General features: G+C 43.9%; 1 protein-coding gene across 1 annotated transcript in view; it reads right to left on the reverse strand.

Annotated features, from left to right (window-relative positions):
- The window catches only part of ANKFN1 (ankyrin repeat and fibronectin type III domain containing 1), a 432,348-nt gene that overhangs the window by 220,894 nt on the left and 187,892 nt on the right, over positions 1-23,562 (reverse strand). Inside the window, exon 5 of the mRNA XM_066586983.1 lies at positions 3,033-3,130. Coding sequence (XP_066443080.1) covers positions 3,033-3,130 — 98 coding nt within the window. The remainder of the gene's footprint in view (positions 1-3,032; positions 3,131-23,562) is intronic.

Here is a 23,562-nt window from a genome sequence, read left to right on the forward strand (position 1 = left end):
GTGCGGGGATGTTTGGTGAGTGTGTTGGTCGTTTGTCCTATGTTATGGCTGTCATTGAGTCCAGTCCGTAGTATGCAGTTCTCTGTCCAGTTGGTGTTGCTGTCAGCACGTCCAGTCTGAATTCCACTTTGGGTCACCGTGCTTGTGATATCCCTGTTTTTGGGCATATTTGTGTGGGCCTTGTGCTTATTTGCCCAAACGAACTTAACAATTAGGTTTTCTTGTTTTATGTCAAGTTCATTCCTTCTATGAATTTGTTTGACTTTCTAGTGTAAGCTATGTTTCAATTTTCCACAAAATTAAATAATAAGGCTGTTTTCACATCTGCATTAGGGTCAGTTCAGGGTTTCCATAGCTCTACTGCATTTTTTGGAGGATAAAATTTTTTTTTCCTCTTTGATTTCAGTGGGGTTTCAGAAAATGGAAGCAAATAGAAAGGTTTATGTTTGCTTCCATTCCATCAGGTTTCAGTGTTTTTTATGTAAAAATAATGCTGCAGACTGCGCTATTCTCCCGTCCCCAAAAAACAAAACCTAATGGAATGGAATCAAACTGAAGCCTTTCCGTTTGCTTTCCTATTTTGGAACCCCATTGAAATCAAAGAGGAAAAAAATGGATCTGTTTTTTTTCTGTCTTATTTCAGGTCCTCTCCTCCAAAAATGAAGCAAAGTAACGGAAACCCTGATCTGACCCTAACGCAGGTGTGAAAGCAGCCTAACCAGACTTTTTTTGATGGATTTTAGTGTAATATGTGATAATTATTTAATTTATAAATTATTTTATTAATGCACTTTGTTTAAAAAAAACCCAAAACCTTCTTCCAGCTCCACTACTGGACCACATATTGCATATGCTATGAGAAATCCATACACCACTTCTAAGCTAGCAGGCTACGGACTACAATGACTGTAAATGGAGGGTTGGTTGCCCAATCTGCCATGCCCCATGTAGAGGCTTTGTGGGAAGCTGCAGGAGTGGGCATAGCCATTAATTACAGAATGCAGAGAAGTGATCATGAAGCCTCTGTTTCCAGAACATGGCAGACTGAGCAGCTGGCTCCCCATACATAGTCAATGCAGTCTGTGCCCCACTAGCTTTGAAGCAGTGTACAGAGTTCTCATATTAACAGCGATATGCGGTCCAGCAGCGGATCTGGCAGAAACTTTGGAAGCAAAATGTGTTAATAAAATAAATTAAAGGGGTTGTCCAGTTGTAGACTACTGATGATCTGCCCTTAGAACAGGCTATCGTAATATATTAACGGGGGTCTGCCACCCGGACACTTATTGATCAGCTGTTCACTAGGCCAGTATGCTTGTGCACTTAGCCAATTTCTGCAGGAAGCAGACAGCTCTGTTCTCACTGCAATAGCCAAGTTTGCTTTTATAGGCAAATATCCCATTTAAGTGAATAGGACCTTTGCCTGTTATACCAAGCCTAGCCACTACAGTGAGAACGGAGCTGTTTGCTTCCTGCAGAAATCAGCTCAGTGCATGAATACACTGTCTCAGTTAACAGCTGAGCAGTGGGGGTCCTGGGCAGTGGCCGATCTTCCTACAATTGCCTATGCGCCACTTATCCACCCCTGAGCCCCCCACCGATCCTTTATTAGTACCATCACTGCTGAAGTTTCTGTTTGGCTGAGTGGTCACATGCAGAGTGAACGGTATGTGACCGCAGTAGCATCTATCAGAATCTGAGCGGTGGGAACCGAGGCTCCTGCGCTGATCCTGGGGATCAATCAAAGGAGTATTCCCAAAATTGACTTATTGTGGTAGTCTCACTGCTGAGATCCACTGGTCTCGAGATCAGGGGTGCCATATCCACCTCTCTTCCTTACTGTGGGGTTACCCCCCCGCCCCCCCGCATTGAGGAGGAGATTGAAGGAAGTGCAAGCTGAGTATACATGTTGCTACTCTATTCCTCTTCAATGGCACTGCCAGAGATAGCCAACTGCTTGTACTTGGCAATTTCTGTTAACCCCACTTAAATTAATGGAATTGCGGGGTGCACTGGCGTAACTATAGGGAATGCAGGGGATGCGGTTGCACCTGGGCCCAGGAGCCTTAGTGGGCCCATAAGGCCTCTCCTCTCCATATAGGGAGCCCAGTACTATGAATAAAGTATTATAGTTGAGGCCCTGTTACAGGTTTTGCATTGGGGCCCAGGAGCTTCAAGTTACGCCTCTGGCGGGGTGTATGTGCAAACCCTGCTCCAATCAATCTCCACGTCACTGCGGTGAGTGCAACAAGCCCGCGCTGATGGGAAACGGGGAATACAGAACCCCTTCCTCAGAAACGGTGAAGCTGTCCCAGAATTAGGCCTTAATGTGACATTTCTGATATAGGAAGACTGAACAGCTCTTCTACACAATGGGGTCTAGTGATTACAGGACCACCTAGACTACTGGAACTGTATCAAAAGCACAGTGCTCATTTAGCTCTACGTCCATAACAATTGGCACGGTCGACAGCTGATGCCCTGTAAGACGGCACTATTATTAGGCACTTTAAAAGAAAATCTAAAAATAAGGCTCTTGACAAAAGGTGTATCCGTAGTTATTAAGGGTTTAGGAAGAGCTCAGTCCGGAGCTGATTAACATGATGGAGAATAAAAGGGCCATAAGAGAGAGAAGGGAAAAGATGGGCTAAGCGGGAGCTGTATCTATTTCACAGCCGTAATGCACAAGGACTTTAGGAAGCTCCGGCATAAAGACTCATGTGTTATTCTACTCATCAGTCACAGATCTTTTCTTCAGAGGGACTGACATACTTTATTCGGATGAAGATTATGCTGTTATCCACAGAGCAGTGACACTAGTCTGCTCCCAATCTGCATGTGTGTGCATGAGGTCCCAAAATGCTTCACACTAATTGACAATTGCCATCTGGTCGGCAGCACTCGGATATGACAAGCGTAGAAACTAACACATTTCTCAAAGGAAAATATATTGTAAAGTCAAATCCTTCGAAAGCCTGAGGAATCACATGGTAAGTAGACTGTGGACAGATTTAAAGTGATCTGGAATTTACCATAGTGAGGCCTGGAATGGTGTACTTCAAAGACTGCAGATTATCCACGATGACTTCACCGGCCAATGGACAGAAGTCACATGAGCTGCTCCATTCAACTATAAGGAAAAGGAGAGAGAGAAATCAAGAGATCAAATCAAATAATTTATAGCAATTAAAAAAAAAATCATTACGTAGGTAGCCCCCAATATATTAGGTTTCCCCCATTATTCCCCCATATTATTTTTTGCCCAAAAAGAGGCACAGTGTCTTATACTCACCTAGCCCGCAGCATCTGAGTCCCTTGCGCTGGTCTCCGGTGCTGTGGCAGGTTGCCGTGTCCTTGGCGTTGACATAGCACTCTCTTCCTGGGGACGGGGCTTTGAATACCCCTCCTCCAGCAAGCGAGTGCTGTGATTGGATCACGAGCGTCATTGCTCAGCCAATCAGAGCCACTGCTCGATGAACCAATCACAAACATTCAGTGATGTCCTTCACTGAATGGCTGTGAATGATCGATGTGATGCAAGGTTTTTTATTGAAAACAATGGGACAAACACTTGTCAAACCTCCAGCGCGGCTGTCAGCCATGCCGGAGGATCGCTACTAACTTTAAACAATGCAAGACATTTTTTTTACATAAAAACGCCATGCATCCGCGGGGACATTATTACATGTTGGTGAGTGCAATATCGGCCCGAGTTTCAGATATCGTACTCGCTTGTGTGAACATAACCTCAGGGTGATTTAACACAGCAGTTTTCAGAAAAACACCACGTTTTATTGCCATTTTTCTGGACGCCTTTTGCTGTGTTGCTTTTAGCAAATGCTATGTCCAGATGTGAGCTGTAAGGCTATACTGTGTTTCCCCGAAAATAAGCCCCACCCTGATTTTTTGGGATTTTCAGAAAGGCTTGAAATATAAGCCCTGTCCCAAAAATAATCCCTAGCTGTGTTACATAAAGAAAGCAATTCATTACCTAGCAGGCTTGGTCCACGTTCCTCCTGCTGCTCTCCGGAGCTCCGGTGCGCTTCCTGCAGTCCTTGGCTGCCCACAGAAGATCGCTTCCTGGTTACAGGATTTATAAATAAAGCCTCCAGGAAGCGATGACTGTGATGGGTTCTTGAGCTCTGCTCACCCAATCAATGCAGTGCTGAACCAATGTGATGGCTGTGATTGGTACATCTAGTGCTGCATTGATTTGCTGAGCAGCGCTTGAGAACCAATCACAGCCATCGCTTTCTGGAGGTGGGATTTATGAATCCCATAATCAGGAAGTGATCTTCTGTGGGCGGCCAAGGACTACAGGAAGCCTGCAAGGGCTCCGGAGAGCAGCAAGAGGGACCCGGACCAAGCCTACTACACTGTTTCATCCACAAAAATGCTGGGCAGCATGATGGTAACCAAACAAACCCCATTATAATCCATTTTAATCAATAGGGACAGTTCGACATCATATGTATTCGTCATAAAACCGATCCATTCAGCCCTGTTGATTCAGTATTTCTGCTTCCATATTGGACCACGATAATGGAAACTCCAATGCAGATGTAAACATCACCTAAGATGGTAAACAATTCTGATCATTATTTCAGGGGTGCATGCCCCTTCATTAATTTGGTGTGCCTTCTGGCAGTCCGTGTGACAAGAAAATCAAATCCTTGCCAGCTATGATCTGCATAGATTTGCACAATAACATACAATGTAAGCCAGTTTCTACTATAAATTATAGTAAATCTGTCGGGCCAAGGGAAGCAATAAGCCGTGTCCACGTTTTTGGAAAGTGGCGAGCATGGCATAAAATTGTAAAAGACTCCAATTTTCTGCAATAAAGACTTGCTCCAAAACGTCCTTTCTAATCTAGAAAACTTGAGCAAGTGCCTTGATAAATTCCCCCTAGAGTTCACAGTGCCTGCAGCCACTAGTAGGGCAGCTAGATGGACTTATTATTTAGTCCAACAGGAGCTGCATAAACTTGTCTTCAGTAAGCTCCCCCTAGTGGTGGCTGTAGTTCGACAGAATAGTGTTATTTTACTATGGAAAAAGAGGAATTTGGAGTAGCAGTTTGGAACTTGTATCAAAATCTACAATCAAGCTTAACAATGAACAAGAAATGGAGCACTTGCACCTAGCAAGGAACTATAAAACCTGACGCTCTTTTGTAGCCCAAAGAACTTTTTTTTATTTTTTTCCCTTTGGAATACTTTGATTTTATGCCACTTGGGAAGAGTTGGTATATACTTGTCAGCAGCTTTCCTAACCTCACAGGATATGGATCATCTTTGAAGGTTCCAACCTTAGCTTAAAGCAAACCAGGACTTCAGGGTGTTAGTGGAGTGTTCCTTTAGGGAACCCCATTAGACACCAAGTAAGTCTTCTTTTTACCTGCATACCATAGCCTTGAAAAAGGTTCTATACATTCTATATTCTGGAGAGCTGTCTTAATTATTATTGAATTTACTCTTTTGTAGCCCACACTGAGACATGTTACATGTTGTTCCACTATTAATTCTAAAATCATAGTCATCTGTATCATCAGGGAAAGAACTAATATCATTAACAAGCATATTCATGGATTTCTGTATTTATGAACCCTGACATCCATCTCCAATTAATGAACACAACTGCTTGTAAACAAACAGAACTGATCAAACAAATTGACCAACAGGGATCGTCAATGTTAGGGTGAAACGTCAAAATCCAATTGTTCACATAAATAGAACTCAAACAACCTGCTGCCCCCTTTATTAACCCTTTCCAATCCACTGTCTGACATCTAAAGACATTGTGATTGAAGGCTGTACAGCTTCTGATGTCGGAAGACGTCCAGCAGGGTATTCTTACTGTATATTACTTGCCTCTTTGTTGTCGGGGGGCCTCTCCAGCATGTCCCATACTGCAGTACTGGCTCTAGCCAGCAGATGGTGGTATTGTATAATGGCAGAAAGAGAAAGCCCCCTAGGAAACCCTGAATCCAAAATTGGATTGCTAAGGGTTAAAGGGATTTGTGATTAATCTGCTCTTATCAAGACTATAAAATAAACATAAAGAGGGCTTGATTTTACAGTCTGTATCTGGTCTGCCCATTATATATTGTACTGAATTTTTGTCGCTTACATTATTTCACTCCTTGCAATGTAACCCTTTCCAATCCACTGTCTGACGTCTTCCTACATTATGATTGAAGCTTGTACAGCTCCAATGTCAGAAGATGTCCAACAGGGTATTCTTACTGTCTATTGCCAGCCACTCCACTGTCGGAGCCTCTCTGGCGCACACACACTGGCTTTAGCCAGCAGATGGCACCGTTGTATAACAGCAAAAAGAGAAAGCCTTTTAGGAAACCCTGAATCCAAAATTGATTTGGAAAGGGTTAAAAGGTCAAATAAGAATATTTTGCCTATGTAAACCATGCTACAAAAATAAGCAAAGACAAGTTTTTCACATGCTGAGCTGCAGATTTTGTACAGAAGGATTTTTTATATCAAATTATAACCTCACAGTAGATGATGCAACTGCATCTAGAAGAATGGATCACTTTATCCACCATCAGTGTATATCGCCAAAGCACAACCTTTTCTGGTCTGAGGGATACATTGCCAAATTGAACCATTCCCAATGGCAACCACAAAATTTAATATGTATCTATTGTTGAGGTGACTTTTAAGAATAAGCTGCCGCGACTGTACTTGAAGAGATAGAAAAGGGGTGGAGAAACTCGGTGTGCACGAGGGTCCAGAGCCCAGTAAGATGTCCAGGGACCAGAAGCCTCAAGGAGCTGAAGAAAAAAGATGGAGTTTTGTGTGAAAATGAATTTCACTAGGAGGCGCTGCCAACCAGATAGAGCCACCAACTGGTAGACAAAATGGAGCAAATGGAGAAACGATACTGGTAGCCCGGCACCGCTCTCCAATGAATTTCAACAGGCAATGGGATAAGATTTATCCAACTTCTCTTTTTATTGTGCCAATTATAACCAGCAGATACATGTTTTGAGGTAGGCCTCTTCATCAGTCAAGCTGGGTTAGACATAACTCTTGGGGCTGGAGAATATTATGAGGAATTACATTTTTTCTGCCCATTATATGACTTGCATTTTTCACCAGTTTTTCTCCATCTCTAATTATTATTTTTTTTCTTCCTGAGCTAGTGAATGGAGACTATCTGTCTTGATGTCTTCCATACATTGCACTCAGAGTGGAGGAGATTATGTTCCCCTCTACCTTTGAGGGCTCTTTAAACCCGAAGGAAATGAAAAAACGTTGTATGGCATAAGATAGTCCTTTGACACAGGAGCGATAATCACTCAGTAGTGGCGGGTGGAGCAGACTGGAGATCACTTCCAGCCTCCATGCATAAGGAACAGGCAGTCATTCATAGATGAACAACTGCCTGTTTACAGAGGCCAATCTTCATTTGAGTTTTATGTCCTCATAAACTGAACGATGAACAATAAGCGAACAAATTATCATTGGTCACTCAGTTGCTACCTGCGGATTTCGTTCCAATTCTCATGAACAAGTGAATATCTGAATGGTAATCATTCAGTGTAAAAGGGCCCTTATATTCAATTGACCAACTGCGGTATATGCATTTACGGGAGTAGTTTGAATGAAGAATTTTTCCCTCTCGGTCTTACAGTAAACCATAGCTAGCAATCACATATTTGTTTTTATAGTCAAACTTTTGTTAGGTCCTGTAGATTGCTACTGTGCATAGCATAACATATGCTTGATAAATTCCAGCACTTGAGTAGTTAAGTCAATGGTATTCTTCATCAATGCTTTACAAAAATATTCTTCTAATCATATGATAGACCACAGATGGCCTAATACACTTAACAGAATGGAAGAACACATCAAAGACTATTTCTAAGCTAATAGGAAGACCAGATATGCACACATCGAATTGTTTGGAAGCCTCGGAGAGAGAACTAAAGGACTCGTAAGAGCTGAACATAACAGACAGCACAGGGTTATTCGATGTGAACATGAAATATCTTCTTTGTGTCCCATACATTTGCTTTGAGCATTCAAGAACCAGAGGCAGAAGCAAAGGCTCAAAATAAGTTAAATTAACTGAAACTTTGCTCTTAAAAAATTTTACTAAAATGATCTCACTTGTGACAATTTCCTGTTTGATGAGAGTTTCATCACCTTTATGTTTTAGTCCCAACTTCATTCATGATACTCATCACACACACATTTACACTTGTATACAGTGTATTGCTTTAGTCCATTACATATTCATCTGTCTATTCATTACACACATTCTTTAATTGCTCTTTTATTCTATTTTGTATCAAATATGACCGTCTTAATGTTTTTCTCTTCTCCCCCATCATATTTAGTTCCTTTTTCTCTCCTTTATCCCCCACCTGATATCCACCAGCCCCGGTCATCACATGCCCCCTGTAATCATTACCTGTCCTGTAGCCTCATAAAGTGAACTGAAATTGTGTCTCTCTGCGCCAACACATCCTCCCCGATACCCCACTGCCCATTGTGCATGTTCCAGCCTACCCTACTAACCACTATCTCCATTGATCGCATGCCCCCTTCTGATCACTACTAGTCCAACAGCCTCATACAAGTACACTTTGTGCCGGCACAATGTTCCCAGCACCTCTTCACTTCATTGCGCAGTCCCACCAATCCGACCCCCATTTAAACCCCTGATCTGGCACTCCTATTCTATTCTGCTTTTCCTGATATCATAGCCCCAACCCCCTGCTCCACTACATCTATCCTTTAGTGTCATTACTCAAACTTCCCCATCAGGTTCCGGTATAGCCCTTGTCTTTGTAGCCTATTTGTTTCTTTTTCCCACTTTTACCCTCTAGGTGTCACCAGCACTTTGGGTGTACCTCTACACTCCCAATAATGATTGTAAGTCCGTCTCCTTATCCCTTCTATATATATTTGTATATGCTCAGACATATATTATATTGTTTTATTTTGATTGTCTTTCTCAATATACACACTGTATGTTGTTATTACTTCATCTATTTTTTTGTACACTAGTATTTCCCAGCTTGACTGATGAAGGGGTTCACCACAAAATGCACACCTTTTGCTGGCTTTTAATTCACTACATAAAAAGAGGAGTTGGATATTTCATCCTATTGTCTTAAGACCCTCATTGGAGAGTTGCGCCAACACGTCAGTTTTTTGTTTTGGCATATCCACTCCGCTCACCATTGGGTGGGTCTATCTGGTTGGCAACTTCTCCACCACCTGCCTTCTATAACCCTCCTGTCCTTACACCTAGGACTCAGGCTTCTGATACTTTTGGGTTGGCTCCATCACCTTTGTTTCACTCTCAGTTTTCACATATTAAGCCCAGGGTATTGAACAGTATCTAAACAAACCATTGGAAGGTGCTTGCAAGACATTGGGCTACGAGCCAGACATCCAGCGACAAGTGTTCCATTGACCTCACACCACCACTCTCAAAGGCAATCATGGTGCAGAGCAAGCAGCAATGGAGGCTAAAACAGACAGTCTATGTGCCTTAACGATTAGTCCTGCTTTTGTCTTGGACGCAATGCTTGCTGTAGAGTGGTCTGCAGACCAAATGGACAACACCATGACGATATCGTAGCGTGGGAATGTTACACCGATCCTACGCCTGGGATTATGGTGTGGGATGCCATAATGTATGGTAGCAGGTCCCTCTAATCTTCATTGCAGATACACTAGCAGCTCAGCATTACATTCATTTGGTCATAGAACCAGTGGTATGGCCATTTCACTAAAGTGCCCCAGGAGCTGATTTTCAACATGATTAAGGCTTCATATTGCTTGCACAACGGTGAGCATCCTGCATGGCCTAATTGTACTACCCTGGCCTGCAGTGCTTCAGACTTGTCTACCATTGAGTACATCTGGGACGTCATTAGTCAACAATTGCAAAGGGCGCTGCCAGAAGTGCATCTTGATGATTCGTATGCCTAAGTACATTCACCGTAGCAGAACATTCCTCATACAGCTATTAACAACCTCATTCATAGCATGCAAGGACATTTCAGTGAGTGCATTTCTGCGTGCGGCGTTCGTATTTTATAATGGAGAAATTGAAAATTTCCACAATTCCAGGACTTTTCCTATTTGGTGCTGCAAGTTCAATATTGAGAAGTGTCTAATGTATATTTCAGTTCCATAAATGAGCTTAAGATTATAAAGTTGTCTTTAGGCCAAGAGGTAACATTTCTTTTTTTTAATTCTAAAATGTTTTTAATTTTACAAAACTAATTTTTACAGACTATAACAGAATGGCTGATGGGTAATCTAGAAAGTAAGGATTAAATATTCTTAAAGGTGGAACATTTTTGTAAAACTTCAATAACCAAGTGAGGCAGCATTTAAAAACAATGCTGCTGAAATTTAGAAAGAATAACCCTTTTACTGAGTAACATTGAGTGTAAGGCCGCGGTCAGATGAGCGATTTTTTTTTTCGCGCGCCTATGTGCACAAAAAAATTGCATCTATTAGAACCATTGGTTTCCTATGAAGTGCTCACATGTTTTTTAGAGGTGCAAAATACTCGCACCTGCAAGAGATAGGACATGCATGTCTATAATGGGCACCGGTAAGGTCTGTGCTGCGCGTAAAAACATCATACAGAGGACATAGAGGATAAGGGGGCTCCCGGGGGGTTCTATTAATCCCCGCGGGGAGTCCCCTCATCACTGAACACTGTGACAGCACTGTCACAGTGTTCAGTGATGAGGAGTCTGCAGCGGGGATGAAAGAATCCCCAGCCAGAGCTGTCCCAGAGAACCACAATGCTATCCCATTGCTTTCAATAGCTAGTGCTGCTGTCGCCCCATGGAAGGAAATAGGGTGAAGGCATCCCCTGCAGCAATTATTTCCGGGGGGAGGAAGGGGGGTGGCTTGAAATATAAGCCACATCCCGAAAATCATCCCTAGCTGTTAAAAAATATATATATATTTTTGTTTTCAACAACTAGGGATGATTTTTGAGATAGGGCTTATATTTCAAGCCAATCCCCCTAGGAAAAAAAAATCATCGCTGCAGGGGTTGCCGTCATCCAATTGCTTTCAATGAGGCGGCAGTGCCAACCCCAATCAATGGGATAGCATCGTGGTTCTCTGCCACAGCTGTGGCAGGGGATTTTTTATGCCCACAGTGAGTCCCATCAACACTGAACACTGTGACAATATTCAGTGATAAGGGGACCTTCGTGGAGCACAGTTACTCCAATTAACGGACATCTGAAACTTTGCCTGTTGAAGGCCTGCACATAATACTTTGGGCACATGCACAAGCCCCATTGAAAACATAAGGAGAATACCGCGATTTCTGCCACAGCTGTGGCAGGAGTTTCCTTCATCCCCACGAATACCGCAGGGATGAAGGAATCCTCTCCCACCGCTGTGGCAGAAGTCTAGGATGCTATCCCATTGCTTTCGATGGGGTCGGTGCTGCTGCAGACATTGAAAGTAGTAGTTTTGTGGCAACTGCCGCAGCATGATTTTCAGGGAAGGGCTTGAAATATAAGCTCTTCCATGAAAATCATCCCTAGCTGGTTAGAAAAACAAAAAAAAATCTTTACTCACCTCTCCCCTGCTCAGCTGCGTCCTCCGGCTGGCTCCCCTACACTGCTGTCCAGCACTTTCAGCAGGCTGAGATTTAAAAATCCCCACCTCCTAAAAGCGCTGTGCTTATTGGCTGAGCGCTCAGCCAATTACAGGCAGCCCTTAGCTATTCATGAATTGAGGACAGCACTGCAGGGGAGCCAGCCGGAGAATGCGTCTGAGTGGCGGAGAGGTGAAGAGGTGAGTAAAGATTTTTTTTTTTTATCCAGTCAGGGATGATTTTCAGGGAAGGGCTTATATTTCAAGCCCTTCCCCAAAAATCATGCTGCTGGGATTGCCACAAAACCACTGCTTTCAATGGGGCTGGCAGCAACGCCGACCCCATTGAAAGCAATGGAATAGCATCCTGGACTTCTGCTACAGCTGTGGCATAAGTCCGCAGTATTCTCCCTATGTTTTCAATGAGGCCAGCGCTGCTGCTGTCTCCATTGAAAACACTGGCGATATTGCAGCGTTTTTCTTGCGCTGCGAGGCGAGTATCTGCACTTGCTCTCGCAGCGCAAGAAATAAAAACACCAGTGGGTGTCAGCCCTTACATACTATCCTACAGAAAACCCAGCATGTGGCTTCAGAGCTGCGACCATGGGTAGACATAGTAGGCAGTTGTCCAAAACGCCATCCAGGTTGGAAGTGCAATTAATTGGATTTTTTTGTATCAGTTGCTTCTGTCCTCGAGACCATACTTTTTTTTGCATTACATTCCTGGACAGTTTAAACTCTCCTTTGGAGAGATGATGAAAAATTCATAATTTATACTGGAAATGGTTGCAATGGAAGAGGTAATCAAGCGCGTCAGCCACCTTCACAACAAGCCGCCACCTCTCATTTACATCAATGTTACAGAGTAAGAATATCCTTCGGAACATCCTGTTCTTTTGGTTCTAGTTACAGGAATAATTTTAATAAAATTTAAGGGCTGATCAGTTAAAATAAAAGTTAAAAAAGTCAATTTTTGTGACTTTTTAAAGCTGAACATACCCAGCAGACACCTCACTTAAGCCACATTATAGTACAACTTACGGGGTGCTGCTGTACACAAGAAATGCATTGAGCTTTGTGTTTACCTAAAATCTTAGAAATCACTCAACCCACCATTTTTATCCTTAAATGTAACCAATAACACATACTCTGGACAACATAAATAAGCTAAAAAGTATGTGTGGTACACAGATAATTATTTCTGCTTATACAGGACATTGAGTTAGACAGGAAGCTTTACCCAGGAGACCATCTCCGTTTATGCAGCCAGCCGTTAATATATGTATAGCTAACACATTCTACATGATGTGTAAAGATATTTTCCATGTTTGCTAGCGTGGTCACTGTATGTTTTAATGAAGGTACTCTGTGTTTCAAAAGTTAGCAAACAGACGATGTGTTGCTGCGGTTGGCAGTGTAAGTACTGATTTTTCAATAAACAGCACTGTAAATAAGTATATAAAACAGTGTAAGTTTCTGGCACATAGGCAAACTTAAATTATGTACCCTCCTTTCTGCCAAGGATTTTTTATTTTTTTTTACTCTAAATGTTTTAACAGATGCCGACTTTCAGGTGCCCAGATGATAATGCGCCACAAATACCATATTTAAGTTATTTTGGTTACATCAATGACGGCAAACTAGTATGTGTCTGTAGAAAGACAAATGGGAATCGTATTAATAGGCAGGAGGTATCACAAACATTTTCTATATATACATATATCCCTTAAAATATGCAGGTGGTTCTGGCTTGCTTTGTAATTTAAAGGGGTTGTATCAGAATCACACGTTAACCACTATAGGTTGACCATTTCATAAGACCCCTCCACCGATCTTGACAACGGGGGTCCTGTTTCCCCGTTCTCCTCATTGTGGTTTATTGCAACCCCCGCGAAGAGGAGGAGAATGCATGGAGCACTGTTCACGTAAGGATACTGAGGCTTAATTTGTAGTGGCCCAGTACAACGGGGCCCCTCCATAACTGTATGCATGCATGTGTCTTGTCAGTGTCTTCTCTGTTGCAAGAATGGTGTGCATTGCCTAGCTGCAGCACTGAAAGGGTTAACTGTCTGGAAAATGTATCCGTTTATTTGTCATGTGACATATATGTGCTTTCAAGGCGTGTGCAAGGGAGTTCTGAGAGAGTCCTGGGTTGAGAGCGTTCTGCTCTGGACCTGCAGCAGAGAGGTCTTCAGGAGTTCCACACAGGTACCTTCAACCTGTGTGTTTCAGAATGGAAGAGGCAGAGAGAATGGCCTAATGACTGTCAGGGACTACTACCCCCCAAGAGTTTGGCAGCGTGAACCTGACCATGAGTGTGGACTGGTAGAGATTAGGAGAGAGAAGAGAGTGTGGTACCAGGCCAGAACCTACAGATAACTGTGGCTGTGGTTTCTCCTGATGTCCCGTGGGTTCTCCCTGTCACACCGCCTGTCCATTAAACTGTTGAACTGTATTTGTTGCTAAAGTTGAATAAAACGACCGATCACCCGTCCGTTTCCGGAGGCCGTGTCTTATCCTTTTCCAATCCATTTATTTTTTCTCATCCATTCTCCCCAGCTCCAAATAAATTGGAGCTGGGGAGAATGGATGAGAAAAAATACATTTTTCCTTCACCCTCCTGAACTGATAGAGTTCAGGAGGGTGCAGGTGCTCACTGCACCGTGGGGGGAATGCAATCATGTGACCGCTGGGGTCAGGTGGCACCGGTAAAACACCGGTGGCACTGGTAATACTTCCGCATTCCCCCCACGGTGCAGGCTCCTGGCTCGGCGGTCACATGATCGCCGGCCGGAATCTCTCTGCATTACATAGCGCTAATTGAGCGCTATGTAATGTGTAAAGGAGAAGGCAGAAAGGGTTAAAAACCCTTTCTGCCTTCTCCTTGGGGGTCCTCGATGAGGACCAGTGCAGGAGTGCATCTGAACCCAATGTGTCTGACGATCGGGTGCAGATGCACTCTTGCACTGCAGTGTCGGGCCTGTCCCGACATCGGAGCTGTGGACGGAAATGATGATGTCGGGGCAGGCCCGACATTGGATTGGAAAGGGTTAAAAAGGACCCGTGTGTGTGTGTGGATTTACTCCAATAACCAGGAATTCCCCCATGGAAGCTGTGCGAGAGAGGATTTACTCCACCATCTAGGAATTCCCCGCTGCAGAAGAAACGGTGGCGTCACCCATGACAAAATAAGACTAAGGTAATCCAATATTGGTTTTCCCTTTTTATTAACCTGCCCCCGGCTCTTAGACGTGTCACCGGTTACCCTCCAGGTGGGAGACGGTCGAGCCACTGTGACAAGGCCCAAACTCTACCCTACTATCTCCTAGGCCATGGTCCACTTCTCGGACGCTGCACATTTATTTTCAATGCGACTACTGGCAACAGCCATGCGGCAAGTGTTCAGGTATTTACTTCAGCCCCATTGAAATAAATGGACCGCCGATCGTACATGCTGTGCCAACGCTCCATTGATTCTGACATCATTGCGGGAGGAGACGCAACCCCGCAGTGACAGGCAGAGGAGGAGTCCTCCTTCTCAGGATCAGTGGGGGTCTCAGCGGTGAGATCCCACCAATCAGCAAGTTATCCCCTCTCAATAGAGTTATTATCAGCACAGAAAGCAATGGTATATCACTAAGATAAGCCATTATAGGCCGCTCTCAAACGGGTGGATTCCAATTGCGGAATCCGCGATCGTCAACTGTGTGGAGGATCCGTTAGAGATGAGCGAGCACCAAAATGCTCGAGTGCTCGTTACTCGAGTCGAATTTTCAGTGATGCTCGAGAGTTCGTTTCGAGTAACGAACCCCATTGAAGTCAATGGGCGACTCGAGCATTTTTGTATATGACTGGTGCTCCGCTAAGGTTTTCATTTGTGAAAATCTTAGCAAATCACTAAAGTCATGTAAAAAACACAGAAATGAATAGGGCAGGCGAGGAGCAACATGCAGGGCTGCATTTCGGGCTCCGAGGTCTCACTATTAAGCCACAATAGTGGCAAGAGTGAGACCCCCCCCCCCCCGCACTGTCAGCATAACGATCGTTCTCCTCTGCCACAGCTGTAACAGCTGTGGCAGAGCAGAACGATGTTAGCCCATTGAATTCAATGGAGCTGGCAATACAGCCGGCTCCATTGAATGCAATGGGCTGCCGGCGAGCGCGGGATGAATTTTCGGGAGGGCTTAAAAATATAAGCCCTTACCTGAAAATCATCCTAAAATGTGTAAAAAGTAAAAAAAAAAATATATACTCACCTTGTCCCGGCAGAACGATGTTAGCCCATTGAATTCAATGGAGCCGGCAATACAGCCGGCTCCATTGAAAGCAATGGGCTGCCGGCGATCGCACAATGAATTTTCGGGAAGGGCTTAAATATATAAGCCCTTCCCTGCAATTCATCCAGAAATGTGTAAAAACAAAAAAAATATATATACTCACCTGGTCCCGGCAGACGGAGTTCAGCCACGGCCAGCTGGCAGTTCTCCTGAACTGCTCTCTGTAGTATTCAGCAGCCGAGGATTTAAAATCCCCGCCTGCTGAATGAGCTGCCTCTGATTGGTCACAGCCTGACCAATCAGAGGCAGCTCTCACTCACACCCATTCATGAATTCATGAATGGGTGAGTGAGTGCTGCCACTGATTGGCTCAGCTCAGCTGTCATTCAGCTGAGAGCTGCGCTGAGCCAATCAGAGGCAGCACTCACTCACCCATTCATGAATTCATGAATGGGTGTGAGTGAGAGCTGCCTCTGCTTGGTCAGGCTGTGAATTCAATAGGCTAACATCGTTCTGCCGGGACAAGGTGAGTATATATTTTTTTTTACTTTTTACACATTTCTGGATGAATTTCAGGTAAGGGCTTATATTTTTAAGCCCTTCCCGAAAATTCATCCCGCGCTAGCCGGCAGCCCATTGCTTTCAATGGAGCCGGCTGTATTGCCGGCTCCATTGGATTCAATGGTCAGTGCTCGTTTAATCGAGACGAGCACCGCGTGGTGCTCGTTTTGAGTAACGAGCATCTCGAGCACCCTAATACTCGAACGAGCATCAAGCGCCAATGAGTATGCTCGCTCATGTCTAGGATCCGTGGCAAAACACGGGCATTGAAAAGCATGTAAATTCGCTTTTTCACTCACACTTGCGGATACGAATTGTGTATTCGTAGAGGAAAAAGTGCAGCATGCTGTATTTTACCGTGAATTCCGTGCAGACAGCCTTCAATGGGCTGCGAGTACCCGTGTCATTGCAGAATATACAAACATTAAAAGAAAAACCTGTACTGCGCATGTTCAACGGCGACCCGCCGCAGTCATCTGCATTACAGCAAAATAAGATACATAGGGTTGACGGCCAGGCTCACAATCCGAATCCACTGTGGACCTCCCACATGCGAAATCCGGTCGACCTGTTTTGAGCCCGGCCATATGAATAATATATACTGCTTGTTTATGAGGGTTTTCCTCTGTTCATTTGAACTACATGCCTGCTTAACCCCTTAGTGACGGAGCTTTTTTGTTTATTTCCATTTTCGTTTTTTCCTCCCACCTTTTAAAAAATCGTAACTCCTTTATTTATCCATCAACGTCGCTGTATGAGGGCTTGATTTTTACAGAACGAGTTGTAGTTTTCAATGGTGCTATTTAATGTACCGTATAATGTACTGAAAAACTTTTTAAAAATTCTAAGTGGAGAGAAATGAAAAAAAAAATGAAATTTCACCATCTTTCGGTGCATCTTGTTTCTACGGTGTACACACTGCAACAACAATGACATGATTTATTCTATAGGTCAGTATGATTGCCATGATACCAAACGTGTATAGTTTTTATTTTGGTGTACTACTTGTATTTTTTTTCAAAGATATCTAATTTTTTAAAATTATTTTCTCCCGCCATTTTCTGCGTGCTTTTTTTCAGTTGACATAGATGTGTGATGGCTCATTTTTTGCGGGACGTCCTGTAGTTTGCTTGGTACTAGAGATGAGCGAACGTACTCGGTAAGGGCGATTTCGCAATCGAGCACCGCGATTTTCGAGTACTTCACTACTCGGGTGAAAAGTACTCGGGTGCGCTGTGGGGCAGGGGGTTGCCGAGGGGAGTGGGGGGTAGCAGCGGGGAACAGGGGGGAGCCCTCTCTCTCTCCATCTCCCCCCACTCCCCGCTGCAGCCCCGCACTCACCCACAGCGCACCCGAGTACTTTTCACCCAAGTAGTGAAGTACTCGAAAATCGCGGTGCTCGATTGCGAAATCGCCCTTACCGAGTACGTTCGCTCATCTCTACTTGGTACCATTTTGGAATCCATAAAACGTTTTGATTGCTTTTTATTGCATTTTTATTGAAAACAGGGTGACCAAAAACTGCATTTCTGTATTTTCTTTTTTCGGACGACGTTCACTGTGAGGGCTAAATAATGTATGACTTTGATAGTTTAGACTTTTACGGATGCAGCGATACTAAATATCTATTTTTGATTTATTATTTAGATTATTATATGGTAAATATGGCAAAAGGGTTTTTCTTTTAACTTTTATTACTTTTTTGTTAATAATTAGCAAAAATTTATTGATCTTCTTTTTACCTTTTTTTTAGTCCCCTTAGGGGACCACAACTTGCGATGCTTTGATCGCTCCTGCAGTATAATGTAATGCTATAGCATTACATCATACTGCTACTGGGCAGGAACTATAAAGCCACCCCATGGGGACGACTGGATAGGCTTTCTGTCATAAAAGTCCTAGGGCTTTTCAGAAGGCCCCTGGCTGCCATGACATCCACGCGGCTCCCTGCGATCTCAGCTGAGCACTGTGCCCATTCAGTGTATGGGCTCCACAGTCGTTCCATTGAGCCCATACAATACTCCAGGCACCCCCCCCCCCCTTACCCACAGATCAAAATTTCTGACATGTCACTCTGACATGTCAGAAGTTTACAAAAAGTTTAGTTACACTTCAAAGGGCCTTGGTCAGCACCTCTGAGCCCCTGAAACTACATTATGGGGATCAAAGGTAAGGAAACAGGGAGTCCAGAGAACTGTTTTTTATACTCACTGTTTCCCTGATTCCTGCGCTGTGCCCTTGAGAAATCAGTGCATGTACACAGTGTGACTCTTCTCAGATGGCTCAGTGCACATGGTCCCCCATAGAGATCAATAAGAAAAAAGTCAAACCTTGTGTATTTGCGCTAATTTCTTACGTCCACAGCGCTGAAACGAGGGATCTGGGGAGTATAAAAAGCACCTTCCTCAACTCCTGAACGTATTTCATTGGACTCAACGGTGCTGGCAGGTTCCCTAAAGAAATCTCCAATACATAAACTGGTGAGGATTTTTGAAAACTCAAAAATCGGTACCCAAGTCAACCATATTGTAAATGTAGATCTAACTTCTACTCAGGCCTCATGTCCACGGGCGGGTTGGATTCTGCATGCGGGAGCCTGCAGCGGAATCCGACCCTGCCCATGGCCGAGGACCATGCGTACCTGTCTGGGTCTTTTTTCTTTACTGCGGATGTGTGCAGAAGCACCGGCCTGCGCTCATGTGCAGTAGAGGGTTTATTTCTCAAAACATTTGCTTTCCTGCAGCCCAAAGGAAGACGTCGGTGTGGGAATCGCACTGTAATGGAGCATGCTGCAATTTGATTTCCGCATCCAAAGATCCGCACCTCAAATCTGCATCCTTTAATTCAGGTGCAGATGCCCATGTTACCCTATGGGCGGCTTGAACCACGGATTGTCCGTGCTAATGCCCTAAGCGGATTCCGCAATTCAAATTCCCCCGTGGACATTAGGCCTTATGCACTGTGCTTGTAATTACCATGCGTAGAAACTAGAACTTGTACATTTCTATGCCGGAGGTCTCATTAGGAACCTCCGTTGGCGATTCAACTAAACTTACCAGGAAACATAGTTCAGCATTAAAAATAAATAAACCTTGGTATTTGTATAGCACCAACTTATTCCACAGTGCTTTCAGGTAATTATTACCCCCCACCAAGCTGGGTTCTCATTTTAACGACCTCAGAAGAATGGAAGGCTGAGTCAACCTTGACCCGGCTACCTGAATCAAGCGGCGATTGAACTTGCAACCTTCAGGTTGTAGGTGAGAGCTTACACTCTGTGCCACACGAGGCCCTAATCAGTGCATTTAGCACTAATTTTTACTGGTAAAATGACAGAAAGTATGAGGAAAAACTAAACATACGCGATTATAATCCATGGCTTTTTTTCTGCAAGGCAATGTTCACATGGAGGATTCTGAGCCTTGGATTTCTGCAACGAATTATGAAATGCAGCCTAGTTCAATTGAAACAATTCACATGTCCCTTCCCCTTTCTGTGTCATTTAGTAAAGACTAGAGATGAGCGAGCACCAAAATGCTCGAGTGCTCGTTAATTGAGCCGAGCTTTTTGTAATGCTCGAGAGCTCGGTTCAAGTAACAAACCCCATTGAAGTCAATGGGAGACTGGAGCATTTTTCCATGGACCCGCCGGGTGGCGAGCATTTTCTCTCTCTCTCTCTCTCTCTACTGAAATTTGATTGAGCATCAGAGCACCGCCTGGTACTCGCTCGAGTAACGAGTAGTTCTGAGTATGCTAATGCTCGGACGAGCACGCTCCCTCATCTCTAGTACAGACTATAGCACAGATTCCTATTTAAGGGCGAGCACCCACTGGCGTTTGCGTTCTCCGCGGGAAAAAAACGCAGCGTTTTCGCCGCGTTTCTAGCGTTTCTTCCGCGCGTTTTTCGCGGCGTTTTTCGCGGCGTTTTCGCGGCGTTTTCGCGGCGTTTCGCGTTAATTTCCATTGACATTCATGGGTGCATTAGGAGAAAAATAGGGACACATATGCAACTGACAGTTCCTATGTTAAAAACGCAAACGCAACGCAAAAAAAACGCCAGTGGACAGGAACACATGTTATCTCTATGCCTGTGCAGGAAAAACGCAAAACGCAAAACGCAAAACGCAGGTAAAAAAACGCCAGTGGGTGCTCGCCCTAAAGAAATGGGACAATTTTGAACGAGGATTTGAGGTTAAATTTGTGTTCATTCCACATCAAATGCATGACAAAATCCATCATGTGAGTACAGCCTTATGGAGAAGAGCATCGGAAGTTGTAACGGCGTGCTAATGCCAATGCGAATGATGTCATAACTGGTAGAAAAAAGTCTAATGCTCAATAGCATAGTTCTAGTATAGGTAGAGCCGACAAGTCCACCCTGATGTGTGAGGAGGTCCACTCTTGCATTACAAATAGAACATGGTATGTGGGAGGTCCTGTTACAGATTTTGCATTTTGGTCCAAGCACTGGAATTTAGGCCTCTGTTGGCATTAACTCATGTGCTAAAAATTTACAAGCCATAAATACCAAATAACTTCTTTAATGAAATGTACAATATATAATATCAACACATTGATTACTATGGACTGGGCAACTTTAAGCATCACCAAATGAAATGAAATATATTACAAGCAGATAAACAGCGAAGGGAAATTCCACACCCTATAATATTAATATTATATAATCAACATACCTCATGAAATAGAGTCTAGCGAAGGATATTGCTTTCACTGTAATAAACCAAGGAGAACAGTGACAAAGAAAACACTTTAGGCATTTGGATTCTATTTAACAGATTAAGGGTCTAAAGAGCGCCTTGGGCTTTTTTGAATAAAAATCAAAATATCAAAAACTAGTGAGATGAAGGAATAAATCTAATGTCTTACAGAATCGGCCGCTTTGAAAGATTTAATATTCTAGCTTAAACTTTTTTAAAGGGAAACTGTAACGTGAGAAAAAAAAAAGAATACAAACCCAAAATAGACAATTCAGATAATTTTCTCCATCATGAATTTTGTTTCATTCTCACTGCAAATGGTAAGGATTTGACAATGCATAAAAATTTACATGATTCTTATGCTTAAAGGGGTTTTCCAGGCAAATACTATTGGTGCCCTATCCTCAGGATAGGGCATCAAAAGTTGATCGGCTGGGGTCTACCACTAAGGACTCTGAACGATCAGCTGATCAGGTCCCCGCTGTCAGAGCCACTTCACACAGGGGTGCGCAGCGGTAGCAGACGTGTCCGGCGCTGGTAATTGCAGGCGCTGCTGTCATTGATTTTAATCAGACCCCTGTGTGTAGCGGCGCAGACAGAAGGTGAACCCCAACCGATCCACTTTTGAGGGCATACCCCGAGAATAGGTTACAATAGTATTTCCCTGGAGAGGCCCTTTAATATCCCATCATATACTGTATATATTCATACATTCTGATATTAGAAAAAACTTTCTGACAGTGAGGGTGATGAATGAGTGGAACAGGTTGCCACCGAAGGTGGTGAGTTCTCCTTTAATTGAAGTCTTCAAACAGAGACTGGACGATGATTTAGTGAATCCTGAATTGAGCAGGGCGTTGGACCTGATGACCCTGGAGGTCTCTTCCAACTCTATCATTCAATGAATATCTTGAAGATGGGTTTTGTCACGTTGCTGCCAACACACCTTTGCTCCCTGACTAGCTACGGGTAAAATCTTTGGTCCTGTCTAGTTAGGTTGATTCGTTCTGCTGCTGCTAGCTGAGATAGTGGCTGCTGATTGACAGCCTTGTCAGCTAATCAGCTTCTTCCCTTTTCCTAAAGAATTCAGCTCTTCCTGGCTGGGAGTTGCTCGTGTCTGTTGTTTGGCTCCTGTTTTCCGCTTTGTCCCCTGTGTTTCTGTTTGCTTTGCATTATGTGTTCACGTCTTTTATATTTTGTCAGTTTCTGTTTGTCCCTGGTTTTCTGTACTCTGGTTCCCCTCTGCCTTGGACCTGTCCTTGTGAAAGTAGTGGGGTCATCCCTTTCAGGACAGGTGCTCCAATTTGAGGCGGTTTCTGCCAGAGGGGTTCAGAGTGCCCTGCTCTAATTGTTACCCCTTGGTTCTGTCTGCTTCTTTATCTAGCCACCTGTTTAGAAGGCAAACATGCCTGTAATGACCTCTCAGGTACCAAATCATCTCTTGGTTTTGTCTGGAGGCCAGGACAAATATGACAGGTTTAAAATTTATTTACATGTATTCTGAGCACCATATGTATTCATGAAGTACAATTTTACTCTATGTACTTAGGCAGTCATCAAGATATAGAGATTGACATCCTTCAGGGCTCCCACCCACTGGCGTTTTTTTCTTCACTGCACTGTGAGAGTAAGTGAAAACTCTCGCAGAGCAGTGCGAGAAAATCACTGCGATATCGCTGCGACAGTCTTTTCAATGGGGCCAGCGGCAGCAGCGCTAGCCCCATTGAAAAGATATGGAGAATGCCGCGGACTTCTGCCACAGCTGTCACAGCTGTCACAGCTGTGGCAGAAGTCCGCGGGATGCTATCCCATTGCTTTCAATGGGATCGGCACTGCTGCCGATCCCATTGAAAGCAGTGGTTTCTGACAAGCCCTGCAGAATGATTATCGGAGAAGGGCTTGAAATATAAGCCCTTCCCCGATAATCATAAAAAAGTGGTTAAAAAAATAATTAAAAAGTTACTCACCTCTCCTGCTGTCAGCCGTGTCCTCCGAGGTAAGTAACTTTTTTATTATTTTTTTAACCACTTTTTTATGATTATCGGGGAAGGGCTTATATTTCAAGCCCTTCTCCGATAATCATTCTGCGGGGCTTGTCAGAAACCACTGCTTTCAATGGGATGGGCAGCAGTGCCGATCCCATTGAAAGCAATGGGATAGTATTCTGCTGACTTCTGCCACAGCTGTGACAGAGGGTTCCTTCATCTGTCACAGCTGTGGCACAAGTCCGCGGCATTCTCCATATCTTTTCAATGGCTTTAGCGCTGCTGCCGCTGGCCCCATTGAAAAGACTGGCAATGTCGCAGCGATATCCCAGCGATTTTGGGATATCTGCCTGCGTTTTTCTCGCACTGCGATGCGAGACTTTAACTTTAGAATCGCTTCGCAGTGGAG

Source organism: Eleutherodactylus coqui, chromosome 13 (assembly GCF_035609145.1).
Source record: "Eleutherodactylus coqui strain aEleCoq1 chromosome 13, aEleCoq1.hap1, whole genome shotgun sequence".
NCBI classification, from domain to species: Eukaryota; Metazoa; Chordata; class Amphibia; order Anura; family Eleutherodactylidae; genus Eleutherodactylus; species Eleutherodactylus coqui.